This window comes from Astyanax mexicanus, chromosome 1, assembly GCF_023375975.1.
Source record: "Astyanax mexicanus isolate ESR-SI-001 chromosome 1, AstMex3_surface, whole genome shotgun sequence".
Taxonomy (NCBI): Eukaryota; Metazoa; Chordata; class Actinopteri; order Characiformes; family Acestrorhamphidae; genus Astyanax; species Astyanax mexicanus.
In genome coordinates this window covers 126,319,707-126,337,964 of record NC_064408.1, presented here as the reverse complement: position 1 = coordinate 126,337,964, position 18,258 = coordinate 126,319,707, and the positions used below count along the sequence as shown (strand labels likewise).

General features: G+C 34.0%; 1 protein-coding gene across 1 annotated transcript in view; it reads left to right on the top strand.

Moving 5' to 3' along the window:
• Positions 1 to 7,877, top strand: part of LOC125784817 (CKLF-like MARVEL transmembrane domain-containing protein 6) — a 33,841-nt gene extending 25,964 nt beyond the window's left edge. Inside the window, exon 5 of the mRNA XM_049468572.1 lies at positions 547 to 7,877. Within this exon, the coding sequence (XP_049324529.1) occupies positions 547 to 702 (156 nt within the window). The 3' untranslated portion in view covers positions 703 to 7,877. The remainder of the gene's footprint in view (positions 1 to 546) is intronic.
• The last annotated feature ends 10,381 nt before the right edge of the window (positions 7,878 to 18,258 follow it).

Here is an 18,258-nt window from a genome sequence, read left to right as displayed (position 1 = left end):
CATATTTAGAAAGACGTAGCAACAACGTAGCAACCAACATCTGTACCACACGAACGCTTAGCAACAGCAAAAAAAAAAAGTGTCTTAAAGGTGTGAAAAAGTCATGAAAAAATTATGGAAATTTTAAGGTTAAAAAGTGTATGAACCCTCCCTGCTTATAGTGCGAAAAATATGGTAATTTAAAAACTGCATTTGGTGTTTTTATTGTGTTGTTTTTGACTAATATTTAAAATTTGTTTGATTATCTGAAACATGTAAAAGTGACAAACATGGAAAAATAAGAAATCATGAAGGTAGCAAACACTTTTTTCATTACTGTATTTTGCATATATTTAGAAGCAAATATGAGTAGAAGCCAGACTGGACCTGATTTTAGTCTAATTTTAGTCTAGTTTTAGTAAGTAGCGCCTTACAGCAGTCTAGCTTTGATGTAATGAAGCTATGTATGATTTTTTTTCTGCGTCATGCAAGAAAAATGCGTTTTTTGGGCTTTTATAAATCTAATAAAACTAAATTTTGTTGTTGTTGTTTTTGTTTGTTTTGCAGGTGTTCGGATTCGTGGCGACGGTCGTTTTCTTCATAGATCTTGGTTTGTTCGTAATGAATCAAGGAATTCCGTGTTTGAAGCGAAGTCCAGCTGCTGACAACACGCCAGTTCCTGTTGCGGAAGCTGAGAAGCTAAATGCTAACGGAAACGAATGAGTCGTTTTTATATCTGGTGACGTTTTAATCCAGCCAATCCACTTCCAGTTCGCTCCCCAGACTGACCAATGAGAGCACTGAACCTCCCAGTGGTCTTAATCATCTTTATCCTTATCGTTTTTTTTTTGTTTTGTTTTGTTTCTTTTTTTGTAAATGTAGAGATTTTTAACCTGAAGCAGAGACGACGCAAAAAATCAGACCCCAGCTAATTTTATCTGAGCGAGAGCGAGAGTTTTAATGAATGTGGTTTTTATATAGTTTTTATATATGTGTGAATGAGGTGTTGAAGGGGTTGCGAACTGGGAAACCGAATCATTTCACTGAATATATTTTATTTTATTCAAGTGCCTTTAAGTTTTTTAAGAAAAGAAAACCAAACAAAAAAATATTTTTGGGGGGTATTTTTATTTTTTAGTGTTGGTTTTTAAGGTATCAAATTTATGATTTATAGGATTGTGATGATGGATGTAAATGTTACACTGTATTGCCAGAAGTATGAGCTTGAGTTCAATCCAGTTCTTAATCCATTGGGTTTAATATGATATCAGTTTATCTTTTACTTCTCTGGGAATGTTTTCCACAAGGTTTAGGAGTGTGTTTATTGTCATTTTTTACTTTTTTATTGGACGAGAAGACCTGCATCAGTCCCCAATCAGATTCATCCCAATGGTTTTCTATCAGAGGTCAGGACAGTTCAAGTTCTTCCTCTACTCCAATCTCTCAAACTCAAAGATCATCCATGTCTTTTTTAGATCTTGCTTTTTGCACTGATGAAAACGAAAAGTGGTCCACAAACTGGTGACAGTTATTTAAAAATCCATGAAATTGTCTAAAATCTCTTGGTTTTCTGAAGCATTGAGAGTTCCTTGCACTCTTGCTTTCACGGGTCGAACCCAACTCCTGCAAAACAACCCAAAAACAAACTAATGATCCCCCCTCAGCCAAACTTTACACTCATTACAGGGTTCCTGTGGGTCCTTAGAATGTCTTAAAAAGGCTTAAAAGGTCTTAAAAAGGCTTAGAAAAGTCTTAAATAACTAAGGTTGGTGAAGAGGTATCTAACATTAGCTGAAAGGTAGCTAAGGTTAGCAGAGAGCTAGCTAACATTTAGTGGCGGATTAGCTAGCAAACATGCTAACATATTAACTTCACAGATGAGTCGGCTAACTGGGAGGTCATAATAAGTTTTGACTAAGACTATAATAAATAATAATTTTAGGCTGCATAATTTTCCATTTTTAACTTCCAATACAATCAATTATTTTCTACCAAAGAAATTATGACAACTTTTTGGATCTTAAATAATATATTTTTTTAGGTCCTAAAAACATTAAATTTGACTTTTAAAATGACTTTTCCATCGTATTGTTAGTTGGAGAGGCGTGATTCATCACTATAGAGACCACTGAATTCACCACTGAACTCACCAACTTTCTAGAAATAACGAACTTTCTAGAAATAGTAAAATGAAATAGTAAAATGTAAGCGTAAAAATCAAAATCTGCAATATGAGCAATATCATATTACCGCCAACATCCTCCTTCCCCCTCAGTAAGAGTGAGAATATTGAAGATGGCTTGTAGCTGAATCTTCCAGCATGACAATGACCCGGGACACACCTGAGATATTTTAACTAGTATTTGTAGAAGCACCTACAGGAACACCTGAGTGAATATTTTTGGCAATATAGTGTAGATTTGATGATGATCTATGTCTGATCAGGTTTTTCGAATAGAATCAATTGTCCTTCTTCTTAGAAATAACGAACTTTCTAGAAGTAACAAACTTTCTAGAAGTAACAGATTTTCTAGAAGTACCTAACTTTCTAGACGTAACGAACTTTCTAGAAATAGTAAGAAGTAAGAGTAAGAATATTGAAGATGGGTCGTCGCTGGATCTTCCAGCATGACAATGACCCGAGACACACCCGAGGTATCTTTACTAATGTTTGTATAAGCACCTGCAGGAACACATGAATAAAGTGAATATATTTTTGGCAATACAGTGTAGATTTGATGATGATCTACTATGTCTGATCAGGTTGAATCGAATTGAATCGATTGTCCTGGACCTATTGAACCATTGCTAAAAGCAATAATTGAACCACTAATATGTGCCTAACAAACCACCAGCTTCAACTTCTCAATTACTGGAAACTTTTGTAATTTATCACATGAAAAATCAGCAATATGAGCATATCATATTACCACCAACATCCTCCTTCCCTCTCAGTAAGAGTAAGAATATTGAAGATGGTTTGTGGCTGGATCTTCCAGCATGACGATGACCCGAGACACCTGAAATATTTTCACTAATGTTTGTAAAAGCACCTGTGAACAAAGTAGAGATTCAGGAACATGTGAATAAAGCGAATATATTTTTGGCCATATAGTGTAGATTTGATGATGATCTACTATGTTTGAACAGGTTTTTAGAATTGTATCGATTATCTTGGACCTATAGTTCCATTGCTAAAAGCAATAATTGAACCACTAATATGTGCCTAACAAACCACCAGCACTTCACTATTACTGGAAGATATAATTTATCACATGATAAATCAGCAATACGAGCAATATCCGGTTATATCTGCGTAAATCAGCTTTATTTGAGAAATTAGGTTTTATATCAGTGACTGTAGAAAACATGGAGACTTTTTTTTTTTTCTATAGAAATTACTGTTCAATTTGCAACCAGAGCCAATCAACACAGTAGAAAAAAGAGGCGGAGCCAGATTTGGTAGAACCGCCCCTTTTTTCCCAAACCAAGTGTTACAGTCTCAGGCTGCCTACCTTGAGCAGTTTACAGTAATGGTCCCCAACAATAATAATATCGCCAACATTTTTTAATATCGTAAATGATATCGTACCCTGAAATATCGCCCACCCCTAATTATTTCACACTGTTCTCATTATTCCTCATTATATATCTACTAGAGACAGATTATATCTGTACAGTATCATTTATTCTACTTTAATCCTGGATATATGAAGTGCATTTTAAGTATCATGACATTCTGGATCATTGACTTTATCTGTTACAAATCTGATCAAATTCTTGTATTTTTTTAATATCTCGGATATTATATCGTATACAGCAATAAAATGTAATTTGCATTATGTTGCAGTAGTGCATTCTTGAAATATATAAATATATATATATATTGTTTGTTTTTAAAATCGATTTTGTCATATCGCCAAAAGTATCGTTATTGTGAAAATAATATGAAATATTTTAATAATATTTTAGGGACATATCGACCACCCCTAGTTCATGCACAGTATTTTATTACCAAATAATTTATGATTCTATCATATATATTATTGTGCTGGAGTTTAAATCCGTTTTTTTTTTTTTTTTAACCGCTGAGATAATCCAAAGCTACTATTCTAAAAACCAATCAGATTTACTGAAAAATAAAATATGCGTAAAAAGCTACTTTGTGTAACAAAACTTCGTAAAAAGTTTACGAAGTAACCGTTAATGTGACCAACAGCAGAATCGAACTACATCGCTAATATATAATACTAGTATTATTGATGATTAACTAGATCTAACTGTTCATTTTTCAATTAATTCAATTAAAAGCGTAGCCCCACCTATTATAATATAATCTATTATAATATATTATAATATAGCAGAATAAGATGATAAACTAATTCCTGTTGGGGTGAAAATACAAATGTTTCATGATTTACAACAAACTAAATTAAAACTAACTTTTAAAATTAGACACTGGAGACGGAAAGAGGAATAAGAAAGAAAGTGGGCGGGGCTGTTTTATATTTTTTCTTTATTAAAACACACAGGGGTGGGCGGAGCTACACATCATACCGCAACGAGCCAGCAGAGGTGCTAGACCTGTGGTGGTTTCACTTTTTAGCAATATAAAAACTAACTTTAAAATTAGACACTGGAGATGAAAAGAGGAATTAGAAGGAAAGTGGGCGGGGTTGTTTTCTTGTTTGTTTTTTTCATTAAAACACACGGGTGGGCGGAGCTACACACTATATCGCAACCAGCCAGCAGAGGCGCTAGACCTGTGGTGGTTTCACTTTTAAAAGACTGTTTCCATGTTTTTTACAGTCACTGGATAAAATTGAAGTGTCACGTACTTTTAAAGCTCACCTTCCGCGAAAATCCGATTTTTCTTGTTTTTTGTGGAATACAGTAGGTCTCTCCGAGTTGAATGTGTACACCTGCACATTAAACTGTTTTGCAGCCCCCATTGTCTGCAGGAGCTAAGCAAAGAAATCCCCCCTCCCCCCCTCCGAAAAACGGGTGAATTTTGAATTATCTTTTTGCCTACGTAGGCAGAAACTCACAGACCAGCCCACCTTGGCTCGAGAAACTCCCAGAGGCGGAGCTGAAGCGACGCAACATCACCGCTCATCAGTTAGGAGGTGGGAGGCAGTGAGCGGCAGAGCGGCGGAGGGGCGTCGCAGTGCTCCTAGCCAATCAGAGGAGAGATATTTGCATGCTGTTTGCATGTATGAATATTCATGAGCAAAGCTGGAATCCGGTCATTTTGGACACACCCCTAAAACAGTCCATTAAAAAAGAGCTATACAGAGACACCTGAGCACTTTTTTTTTTACAAAAACGGCTCACATGTCATTCATTCATACTAGAGACCACAACTAGACATTTTAAAATGAAAGATAAAACGACGGAAGGTGAGCTTTAATAACCTTTAATCATCACTTTAATCATCTCACACTATCTGCATATTAATTTTAATATACAGCTGCTTGTATTTTAGTGCTTGGTGTGATGAAAAAATGCAGTGTATTTCTCATTTTAGCCTAAAAGCTTTATGATATATCAGTCTGAGGGTATCTCAATTTTAAGATTTTAAGCATTTGTTTAAAAGCACATTTTATGTTTTGTACATAAAGTTTTTTACATGTTTTTCTTTTAAATCTCTGCATAACTGAGTGGTTAAAGGGCGTGTTACACTCATTTTTAAATGGAATGCATAAAATAAAAAAAATAAAAATGCATAAAATTATTTGATCGGATTTTTGACAAACTCTTGATATTCTAATGCAGTAATCAGATTATAAAATGCATATAAATGTTTTTATCAGATCACTGATAAAATCAGATGTTTTGCACTGTTTGAATTATGAATTGCATGTTCACACATTTTGATCAAAAAAAAAATAAAACCTAACAAACGCAAAAATCCTGATTTCTGCAAAACTCCGTTTTCAGTAATCCGATCAAATCATTTTCATGCATTTATAATCTGATTACTTCAAATCATCAAAGCTGTAAATGTAAATGTGGTACCAAATACTTCATTTGTTAATTATAGCTGTATTTTTGTTTTGTTTTTTTACTGTAAAAACAATTGATTTTAGATCAGTAATTGTGGAATCTTGTGCTGAAATTCAGTTTAAGTGGTTATTGGGTGTGTTTCACTCATTTTTAAATGGTGCACAATCAAGCCATAAATTTTAGCCCTTGTGCTTTTTTTTAGAGAAATTGTGAAATTAAATTAAGGTACTAAACAAAAGCATTTTCTACAAGTGACCGTGCATCTTAAATTCTGTTTTATTGATCAGTACAAATTATTTCAGTAATTATTTTTTTATGATTGTAATTAATAATTGCATTTATTAAATCCTAAAGGAAAAAAAAGTATAAGAAACATAAATAATTAAATAAAATAATTGAATAAATAAAAATCTAAATAAAATTTGGCAAAAAACTAAATATATAAAAATATAAAAAAAATATTTTATAGAAAAACAATCTATATCATTTTTTCCCCACACCCTAACTATTTAATTATGCAGATCTTTATTAAAAAATACAGTGTAATTTCTTGTTTAATTGTGATATTTTATATGTGTGTATATATGGATAGAATGGCTCAATGTTCACAGTTGTTACTTTTGATTGATTATTTTCTTTTTAAATCATTTTATTCATTCCTTTTGTATCATTATTCAGTTATTCAGTATCTAACGGGTAATTGATGAATACCTGTCAGATTATCAGATTATCAGATTATCAGATTATCAGATTATGAGTGTGTGTAAATGTGTTTTACTGGATTACTGATATTTTATATATGGGTTTTTTTTCATGTGTGTGGCGCCACCTGCTGGAGAACAGTAACAAAAACAACACGCTGATTTAAATAATGATTTACCACACTTCTACTTGTAGGACCAAATACTGCATTCGAGTGTCATTACTTTTAACTGTATTTTTATTTTTACTGTAAAGATCAGTAATTGTAGAATCCTGTGCTGAAATTCAGTCTAAATCTGTTCAGAGTTGTTCTGAGTGTGGTCATAATGTTTTGACAGTGTGAGAAGTGTGTAGATGGTTGAAGTGTGTGTGTGTAGAGTGTGTGTGTAGTGTGTGTGGTGTGTAGTGTGTGTGTATTTAGGCTCAGTTGTGTTTAAATGCCCTGTGTAATTAAGGACTGCAAGTCTGCTGAGGCCTGTAACGATTATTACGATACTGATTTATCGTACGATTTAGAGATAAAACAACATCATTTCTGCTCATCTCGATTCTGACCGTTCGCTGTTTTCCTAAAAAAAAAAACATAAACTCAATTTTATCCAAATCACATTTCATTTCCAGTGTAAACATCAAATTTTACAAAATAAAATATCCGCCAACAGAGCTTGTGATGTTTTTATATTCTTTTATTATCTCTATTATATCTTTTATTTTATATCCACAGTTTTACTCAAAAAATCTTATCTTGTCAGAATAAGTTGGAATAATGATTTATTCTTTGGATAATTTGACTTACTATGCCAAAAATAGTAAACATATAGTGAACTTCCTAGAAATAACGAGCTTTCTAGAAATAATGAACTTCCTAGAAATGACAAACTTTTTAGAAATAACGAAATTTCTAGACATGACGAACATTCAAGAAATAACACACTTTCTAGACAAACTTTCTAGAAATAAACAAATATAAACATAATGAACTTTCTAGACATCAAAACCTTCTAAGAATAACACATTTTCTAGACATAAACTTTCTAGAAATAAACTTTCTAGACATGAACTTCATAGAAATAATGAACTTTCTAGAAATAACGTATAACGTACTTTCTAGAGGTAACGAACTTCCTAGAAATACTGAACATTCTAGAATTAAAAAACTTTCTAGAAATAACGAACTTCCTAGAAATTCTCATGTACCGTTTTTTAAATGTTTTTTTTTTCTAAAATTGAATTTGTGTATTGTCTCAAAAAATATTTTTGAAAGAATACATTTAATGTTTTTACTTAATTTATCCAAAAAGTGAACATTTCGATTTTTTTTTGTTGACAAAAGTAGATAATTCCTTTATAGACTTTTTTTTATTTTTTATTTATTAAAATAATGACTATTTCTAAAAATAAAAATAAAAAATTATGGATTTCTAATGGATTTTATTTTATTTTATTAAAATTATAAGTAATTACTTATTTTCTTTGGATTATAACCTAAATTGTTAAAATTGTTTTTTTAAGTGTTTTTTTGGTAAAACATTAAAGTTGTTTGACAATTTCACCCATGATATTTTGTAAAAATGTTCACCATTTTATTGAAATAATTTCTGTTTTGTTCCCTAAACAGTAGCAGCCTCTCCTTTTTCCATTTGTTTGCATTGAAATATATAAAATGTAGATGTATGAAATGCACTGAATCCTTAGTGAATATTTAATTTTAAACAAAAGTTATTGTTTCTAAACCGGATTTTATAATAGGTTTTATCCAAATTAATATTTAAATTAATTTAAAGAAGTTCTACAGATTCTACAGTTTCATTTACAGAAATGTTAGATCGAAGAATTCGAGTGTTGCAGAAATATTAAATAAATATACTGAGTTCAGCATCTCCCCATTCAATTATTTTCTAATGAAATTGAAAGTCAGCCTTTTTTTTTATATAGTTTTTGTGTAAAATATGAGTATAAAGATGTTGAATTGATGCTCTGTGGTAATGGACTGTAATCTACAGATACAGCAGATACAGGTGAGAGTGATAAAAGCTGAAGTTCTGATTTTAAAGTTAGAATTACTGGTGTTTTTAAAGGGTTCAGACCGTGAACATGTACTGTGCTTTAAATATATTTGAAATATGTTTTTTATGTAATAAAATATATTAGTACATATTAGTACACTCTGATTTTGATTGTCTTCCTGAAGCTTGGACTAATGCTGGGTTCTGTTGATAAACTTCAGTTTTACAATGATCTCAATGTAAATTATTCTATTAATTATTGTTTTATTTACAATTTAATTACCGTTATGGCTACAGATATTAAAACATAAAAATCACATGTGATTTAAGTTTATAGAGCTCTGGAAAAAGAATAAGAGAGCACTTAAAAATTATGAGTTTCTTTGATTTTACCAAATAAAAAAAAACAATCAAGAGGAAGATGGATGATCACAAACCAGCAAACCAAACTGAACTGCTTGAATTTTTGCATCAGGAGTAAAGCAGAATAAAGTTATCCAAAAGCAGTGTGTAAGACTGGTGGAGGAGAACATGATGTCAAGAAGCATGAAAAAAAAACTGTGATTAAAAACCAACCAGGGTTATTCCACCAAATATTGATTATTTCTGAACTCTTAAAACTTTATGAATATGAACTTGTTTGTTATTTCAGCCATTTCTCATTTTCTGTAAATAAATGCTCTAAATGAGAATATATTTATTTGGAATTTGGGAGAAATGTTGTCTGTAGTTTATAGAATAAAACAACAATGTTCATTTTACTCAAACATAAACCTATAAATAGCAAAATCAGAGAAACTGATAAGTAGTCAATTTTTTTAATACACTATATTGTGCTTTTTTTTAAAAGTATGACTAAATTTTACTTTCAAATGAATGATGAAAGCATAATTTTAATGTAAAATATAAAAGTACATAAGTATACTTACAGCATACTTAATCATTACTCAATACGTTTTAAGTACAATTAAGTATATTTTTTTTCACCCAGGAACTAATTGTTGTTCTTTGGCTTTTGACCCAAACTGAGATTTGATCTTTTTTTTTTTTAACCATTTCTCGGTTTTATTAATTACGTTTTATTGTCTTATTTTTAGCTTGTCTTTTATTATTTTAGTGTTTGTTTTATGTTTTATAATTATCTATGAACAGCACTTTGCTTTAGCTGTTGTTTTAAATCCGTTAAAGATTTAAATCTGTTATAGTTTTAAATTTGTTAAAGTTTTTGGTTAATAAACTTGAATATGTTTATGTTTTAAATCCATTAAAGTTTTAAATCCGTTAAAGGTTATGGTTAATAAACTGGAATATGTTTATGTTTTAAATACATTAAAGTTTTAAAACCGTTAAAGTTAAAAAAAAAAACGTTAAAGTTTATGGTTAATAAACTCGAATATGTTAATGTTTTAAATCCATTAACGTTTTAAATCTTTAAAGTTAAAAAACCGTTAAAGTGTATGGTTAATAAACTCGAATATGTTTATGTTTTAAATCCGTTAAAGTTTTAAATCCGTTAAAGTTTAAAAACCGTTAAAGTTTATGGTTAATTAACTTTAATATGTTAATGTTTTAAGTCCATTAACGTTTTAAATTCGTTAAAGTTAAAAAACGGTTAAAGTTTATGGTGAATAAACTTGAATATGTTAATGTTTTAAATCCGTTAAAGTTTTAAAACCGTTAAAGTTTATGGTGAATAAACTTGAATATGCTAAAGTTTTAAATCCGTTAGTTTATTTTTTATAAAGGTGATAAAATGTGATAAAAGTTTAAAGGGTATAAATAAAGTGTTTTTCTGGAGTTTTGATTGGCTGCTAGAGGTCGCTGCTCCCTCAGTAAAGGCTCGCGCGCTCTCTCTCCCAGCGCGGCACTGGGAAAGTGAAGAGCGAACCAGTGGAACCAGCAGTAAAATCCTCTCCAGCGCGCAGGGGGACGGGCACGCGGCGGGAGCGCGCGCAGATGATCGCACGCGCTGATTCCGTGCGCCACGGTCCGGCTGAGAGGAGGATGGAGAGGCGCTCCGCGGAGGCAGCGCGCGCCTGATACCTGCACACACCTTCAGCATCATCAGCATCAGCTGCCGGGATTAACTCTGCTTCTACTGGCGCGCGGTGAGTCTCACCTGTTCACCTGTTTTACCTGCTGAACCTCCACAGAAGATCCACAGGTTCCTTCAGTTCCTTTAATATCATCTTCATCAGTTTCTAAAATTCATACTGGATCATCTCCTGAAACTAAGACTTCACTTCTTAACTCAGCTACTCTTTAATAGTTCAGTCCACCTTAAATAAAACCTCTGCATCACCTGCTGTAAGAGTTTTACAGATACTGTATAAAAGAGATACAGCAGAGATACAATACTTAAGAGTATTAGCACTGATGCAGTACAGTATTTAAGAGTATTAGTACTGATGCAATACAGTATTTAAGAGTATTAGTACTGATGCTGTAATTTAGAGACAGATACTATATTTATAAGAAAGTATTAGCACTGAAACCATGCTGTATTTAAGAGTATTAGTACTGATACTGTAATTTAGAGACAGATACTGTATTTAAGAGTGAGTATTGGCACTGATACCATACTGTATTTCAAAGTATTGACACTTCTACTGTATTTAAAATTAGTTTTAGCTAAATTCTGTAATTTAGAGACAGATAATCTATTTAAGAGTGAGTATTGGCACTTAAACAATACTGTATTTAAAAATGAGTATCAGCACCAATACTGTAATGTAGAGACAGGTACTGTATTTAAGAGAGGGCATTAGTACTGATACAGTATTGTATTTAAAAGTATTGGCACTTATACTGTATTTAAAATTTAGTTTTAGCTGAATTCTGTAATTTTCTAAACTTAAGTTCTAAAATTTAATAAACTGTATTTATAAGAGAGTATTAGTACTGATACCATACTGTATTTAAGAGTATTAGCACCGATACTGTAATTTAGAGACAGATACTGTATTTAAGAGAGAGTATTAGCATTAATACAATCTTGTATTTAAGAGTAAATATTACTACAGATACTGTATCTACTGTATACAAGTTGTACAGAGTTGTACAGATACAGCAGAGATACGATACTTTACTTAGTTTCTCACTGATACAACACTGTATTTAAGAATATTAGTACTAATACTGTATTTAAAAATGAGTATTAGTACTGATACTGTATTTAATAGTGAGTATTAGCACTGATACTGTAATTCAGACACAGATACTGATACTGTATTTAAAATGAGTATCAGCACCAATACAATACTGTAGTTTCTAGAGTATTAGTACAGATACTTATTCTGCATTTAACAGTGAGTATTAGTACTGATACTGTATTCAAGAGCAAGTATTAATACTGGTACTGATACTGTATTTAGAAGTATTTGTACTGAGTAAATATAAATACTAATACAGCACTGTATCAGCACTGATACAATACTGTATTTAAGAGTCAGTATCGTAGCGGATCCTGTACTAAATTTAACACTGAGTATTGGTTGTTTTTATACAGTGTGTTTTTCTGATTGTGATTTCCGGGGCTGGAATTCTTTGTAGAAATCTGAACACTAATTAGGAACATTGCTGTGAGCAGAGTTTGATTGTATTCAGATTATTTTAGGCAGTTATTGTAGAGATGATGCTGAATGGGTCTAATAAGCAGGTCTATTAATGCATTTAGAGCAGTCATCACTCATCACTCACGATTCTTCACTCCTGATTGGGTGATTTCTCGGTTCATTTTCATGAATTTAAATAGCACTTTAATTATTACTTATTTCATTATTTGTTTAATTTTCTATGTTGTAATTGTTTAATTAGAATTGAATACTTGAACATTTGGCATCCCTGCAATCAGGTCTAAATTCACTACATTATCTGAAGACACTTCTCTACAAAGTAAGTTTTTTTTACTGGATTTAACCTAATTTGTTCAAAAGTTTAATTTAGCCACCCCTGGCTAAATTACACATTATTTTATACAGTAACAGTTAGAGATATATTGTAGTGTCAGTATCAGTATATAGGGCAGTGTTTCCCTGTGTTTTCACTAAAGTATCCAGATTTAGATCTGTGTGTGTCTCTAACCCCCACTTTACTCCAGAGAGGACTCGTTAATTATCTGATTATCGGGTGTTAAAGCTGAGAAAACACCAAAACACACAGAGCAGGGATTCTCCAACTACCAGGACCAGAGGTGCAGTTTCTGATGAGCTTCACTGTGCTGTGGGAGACAGGGCTGGCTGATAATAGCATAAAATTAATCTGGATATTCTTTAAGTTACAAATCCTATTTTTAGTTCTTTTTATTTAAAACAGACAGCACGATTTAAAGTGATCGAGTCAAGTCGAACAAGGTAGAGTAGATTTGAGTCGGGCAGAGTGCAGTTGGGCAGAGCAGAGTAAAGTCAGGTAGAGTAGAGTCGGGTAGAGCGGAGTAAAGTTGGGTAGAGAAGAGTACAGTTGGGTAGAGCAGATCAGAGTCAGGGTAGAGCAGAGTAGAGTCGGGCAGAGTACAGTCGAGTAGAGTTGGGCAGAGTACAGTAGATTCGAGTTTAGTCGGGCAGAGTACAGTTGAGTAGAGTTGGGAAGAGTACAGTAGATTCGAGTTGAGTCGGGCAGAGTACAGTTGAGTAGAGTTGGGCAGAGTACAGTAGATTCGAGTTGAGTCGGGCAGAGTACAGTTGAGTAGAGTTGGGAAGAGTACAGTAGATTCGAGTTGAGTCGGGCAGAGTACAGTTGAGTAGAGTTGGGAAGAGTACAGTAGATTCGAGTTGAGTCAGGCACAGTACAGTTGAGTAGAGTCAGATAGAGCAGCATCGAGTAGAACAGAGAAGAGTCAAGTAGAGTTCGGCAGAGTCAAGTCGAGTTAGGTAGGGTAGAGTAGAGTCAAGTCAGGCAGAGCAAAGTAGATTCGAGTTGAGTCGGGCAGAGTACAGTTGAGTAGAGTTGAGCAGAGTACAGTAGATTTGAGTTGAGTCGGGCAGAGTACAGTAGATTCGAGTTGAGTCGGGCAGAGTACAGTAGATTCGAGTTGAGTCAGGCACAGTACAGTTGAGTAGAGTCAGATAGAGCAGCATCGAGTAGAACAGAGAAGAGTCAAGTAGAGTTAGGGTAGAGTAGAGTCAAGTCAGGCAGAGTGAAGTCAGGCAGAGCAAAGTAGATTCGAGTGGAGTTGAGTCGATACCATGGACCCAGATTTGCAGTAGTGAGGCAGTAGGTCAGGCTTCATTCAGCTTCAGGGTTTAACATAATTAACCCAATTCACGTTGAACGCACCCAAATTCTGTACAATCAAATTAACCTCATTTTTCTCTAAACTGAAGAGTTTAAAACATCCTGTTCTATATATGAATTTTAAAGCAAAACATCATGCAAAAAACTCACTTTTTCTGTGCTTTTGTGCATCGTTTGCTTCTATGAGCCGATCGTAAGCTCCTCCCTTATTGTGACATCACAACCTCTCCCTCACCCATCAAACCAGAGCTCCGCCCACTAGATCAATTGAAGAAGCATTTCTATTTCGGTCATTTGGGTCTGCTGTTTGAGAAGCTCAGACAGCACACAGCAGGATTAGCCAGGATTAGACTTTTTCTGAGGTAGGGATCTATAGCTACTGACCGTGGCGAATGCATAGATCAGGGAGATGTAAGAACTTTTGGTACCGCTCTAAAACAAGACTACCTTTATAAAGGATTTATAACGGGTTTGTAAATAGGTTGTAAATACCTTTAAAAACATTGATAGGAAGTTAAAACACACCAATCAAAAAAGCAACAGTGGCAACTTAGTCATATAATTTATGGTAAATAGTTAAACATACTTATAAATATATTAATATTACAGGTTTTATATTAATTAACTGCTTATTAGTGGGTTTTTAAGTATTTGCAACCTAATTAATAACCATTAATAAACTCCTTTATAAACCATTCATAACCCCTTTATAAAGGTAGTCTTATTTTAAAGTGTTACCAAACTTTTTAATAATGAGTTTTGAGCTTCTGTCGCAGTTGAGCATGAATTAGCTTGTTCATGTTTTGCCGTTTAGCACAAGCTAATTTGGAGAAGCATTGCTGTGAGGATTTGATTGCACTCCCAAACTCGTTCCATTAAAAGGTATTATATGGAGCGCCATTATTCCAGTTCCACTGCTCTACAGCTCAGTACTTTTTTTGGGGGGGGGGGGGGGGGGGGTTTATACTATTATATCACTACTCTAGGGGTCCAAAAACATTTGTATCTTTAGTGTTCTTTGTTTTTTTTAATACCACAGAAGAAGAAATGCTATAATGCTAATGCTTGGAGCGCTAATACGAAGCTTTTGTTATTGTAATCCTCGGCTCCCCTGAGCTTTGATGGACTGCTGTAAAACAGAGGGGTTCTGCCATTTATACAATATACTTATTTAAATCTCTGCTAATTATCCAGTCGTGAAGGAGATAAGCTAGCTTCTTCAGAAGGTGCTCACGGCCCTCGTGCAAATGAGCCGATCACGCCGCGCAGAGTAAATTGCTCGCTTTCGGATATAAATGGGAAAAAGGCTAATGAGATGGGCTGACTTTCAAGCTGCCATATAAAAAAAAAATAAATCAGCGTAATCTCTTTTTTTTTTCTCGACAGGCTCCTCCAGGATGCGTTCTGATCCGCATTGTGTTCTGAGATGCTCTGCTAGCGCTGCGTCTCTTTAGCGTGACGCTTTAAGCAAGATAAATTAAGCGTAATAATAAAATATTGCACCACAGACGAATGGCAGAATTATTGCAACGGCAACATTTAATCACATTAGCAGGTAAATTGAGTTGATATAGAGTTAAATGCTCATATATATATATATGATTTATTGCATCATTTTAGCATGTTGTAGCATGATGGCGCTAGCCAGCACTATTCTGGATCACTTTACTCATCTCAAATACCTGCATAATTTAAACGATTCAAGGATGGGTTCTGCTAGCACTGTTTATCTTTATAGCATAATGGTTTTAAGAAGATAAATCTCCTCAATTTTCAGTTTGATAGTGTAATAATAAAATATTACCCCATTGACAAATTGCAGAACTTTTGCAACAACAGCATGTCTTCATATTAATAGGTCAATTAAGGCAATATAGAGTAAAATCTTTGGTTTCTATGGCAAATAACACTAATTGAATTCATGCTAGCATGATAGCATGTTAGCAGAACGGTCAGGAGGAATTCTGGATCATTCCTCTTCACTAAACTGTTTCAGTTCAGCTATAATATTATGGGATATCTGGTGTGAAGTATTTATTTATTTTCTTCTGTTGAAGTCGTTCGGTTGTTGATTTACTTCCATGTTTTGGGTCGTTGTTCTGTTGCATCATCCATCCTCTGTTGAGCTTCAGTTGGTGGACAGATGATCTTAAGTTTTTCTGCAAAATGTCTTGGTTAATTTGGGAATTAATTTTTCCATTGATGACGGCAAAATCCATCCAGATCCTGAGGCAGCAAAGCAAAGCAGCTCTGAGTCAAAATGCCCCCTCCACCATGTTTCACAGTTGGGATGAGGTTTTGATGATGGTGTGCTGTGCCTTTTTTCCTTCCAAACAACTCAATTTTGGTTTCATCTGTCCACAGTATATTTAGCCAGTACTACTGCGGAACATCCAGGTGCTCTTTTTTTTTTTTGCAAACTTTAAACGTGGAGCAATGTTTTTGGTTTTTGGACAGCAGTGGCTTCCTCCGTGGTGTCCTCCCATGAACTCCATTCTTATTTAATGTTTTTCTTATTGTAGATTTGTCAACAAAAATGTTAACATGTTCCAGAGATTTCTGTATTCAGTCTTTAGCTGACACTCTTTGAGGATTCTTCCTCACCTCATTGATTCTTCATTCTGCGCTGTGCTCTTACAGTCACCTTTACAGGACTTTACCACTCCTAGAGAGAGTAGCTCCAGTAACAGTGCTGAACTTTCTCCATTTGTAGAGCGTCTGTCTTGTAGATCGCGGAAACATGAACATCAAGGCTTTTAGAGATACTTTTTCTGTAACCCTTTCCAGCTTCATGCAACAAGTCAGCAATTCTTGAATGTAGGTCTCCTGAGAGGCATTCGCTCGGGATTCACATCAAGCGATGCTTCTTAAGAACATCCAATCACATCCTGCCTCCAATCAACTCTTAGAAAAGTCATTAGCCGAGGGGTTCACATACTTTTTACCCCCCTCGCTGTGAATGTTAACATGTTGTGTTTAATAAAATCATGCAAACATATAATTGTTTGTGTGGTTTTAGTTTAAGCAGACTGTGTTTGTCTATTGTTGTGACTTAGATAAAGAGATCAAAACACATTTAATGACCAATTTATGCAGAAATCCAAGTATAATCCCCAAGAGTTCATATATTTTTCCTGCAACTGTACATTGTAAATTTAATTGCTCATCTCTACTAATAGTTGTGATAAATTATAATTAATTACCTTACCTGGTTGGTGTAGCGCAGTGAATAACACCACCACCTGCCAGTGAGGCACCATGTGGGAGACTGGGGTTCAATTCCAGGTCTGGGTGACTGAATGCTGCACTACACCAATAAGAGTCCTTGGGCAAGTGGTTAATGCATGCAGTGCTGCTCTGTCTATCAGTTACGTTTTTTATCTCCATGCTGGGATTCCTCTCTCCGGAGGATTCCTCTCCGAGACGCTGTCAGTTCCGTTTTGCTCGTCTTCGCCTCGGGCAGCGCTCGGCTCTACCGCCACCATGTTTAATACAATTCAGTCGTGCAACAAAACCACCAATTAGAAGCTGCGTTCATAAGGGAACACATAAGGAATCGTTGAGTAACTTAGTTGTAGTAAAAAAAAGTGTTAAAAGTGTTAAACAAACCAAAATACTCTTATTCTGTGCAACAAAAGGACTGTTGCTCTTGCTTCTCCTTTCCTGGGGAGGTGCTGATGAGTGCCAGTTTCAACATTTTACATTTTTTATGGGTTTTTTTTTTTTTGCAGAAACTGCACTTTAGGATACTTTCAAAGTTCCTGAAATTCTTCTTTTTCGAATTGACTGACCTTCTTTTTCTCTTCAAGTAATTTTCTTCTTTTTGTTTTAAATTTTTATTTCGAATTCGGACAATTTAGACAATTTGGACAATTGTCCCACCAATTCAGCTGCTACTCAGTTGTATATCCCCCTATCACTAGTGATGCCCCCCCCCATGAGGGTCAAGAAGACCAGCAAACGCCTCCTCCGATACATGTGAAGTCAGACTCCGCCTCTTTTTAAACCTGCAACCTTTTAAAATGCAAACCTTTTAAAAATGCAAACAAAATATAGTTTGAATGTTTTATTATTAAATGTCAATTGCAGTGTAATCATAAACAGTAAACAATCATTCACTTCAACACTTTAATTTCCATTATTTAGAACATCAAATGCAGAAGAAAATGTAAAAAAAAAAAAAAAAAGCCCCTGTTATAATTAGAGTTAACAATGTGTGTATGGATGTTGGTGATGAATAGTCAATCATTCTCTACATTTCCTGATTCAGTAGGGTCTTGACAAACAAATTACAAAATTGGTAATTTATATCACAATGCATTAAAGATTTCCA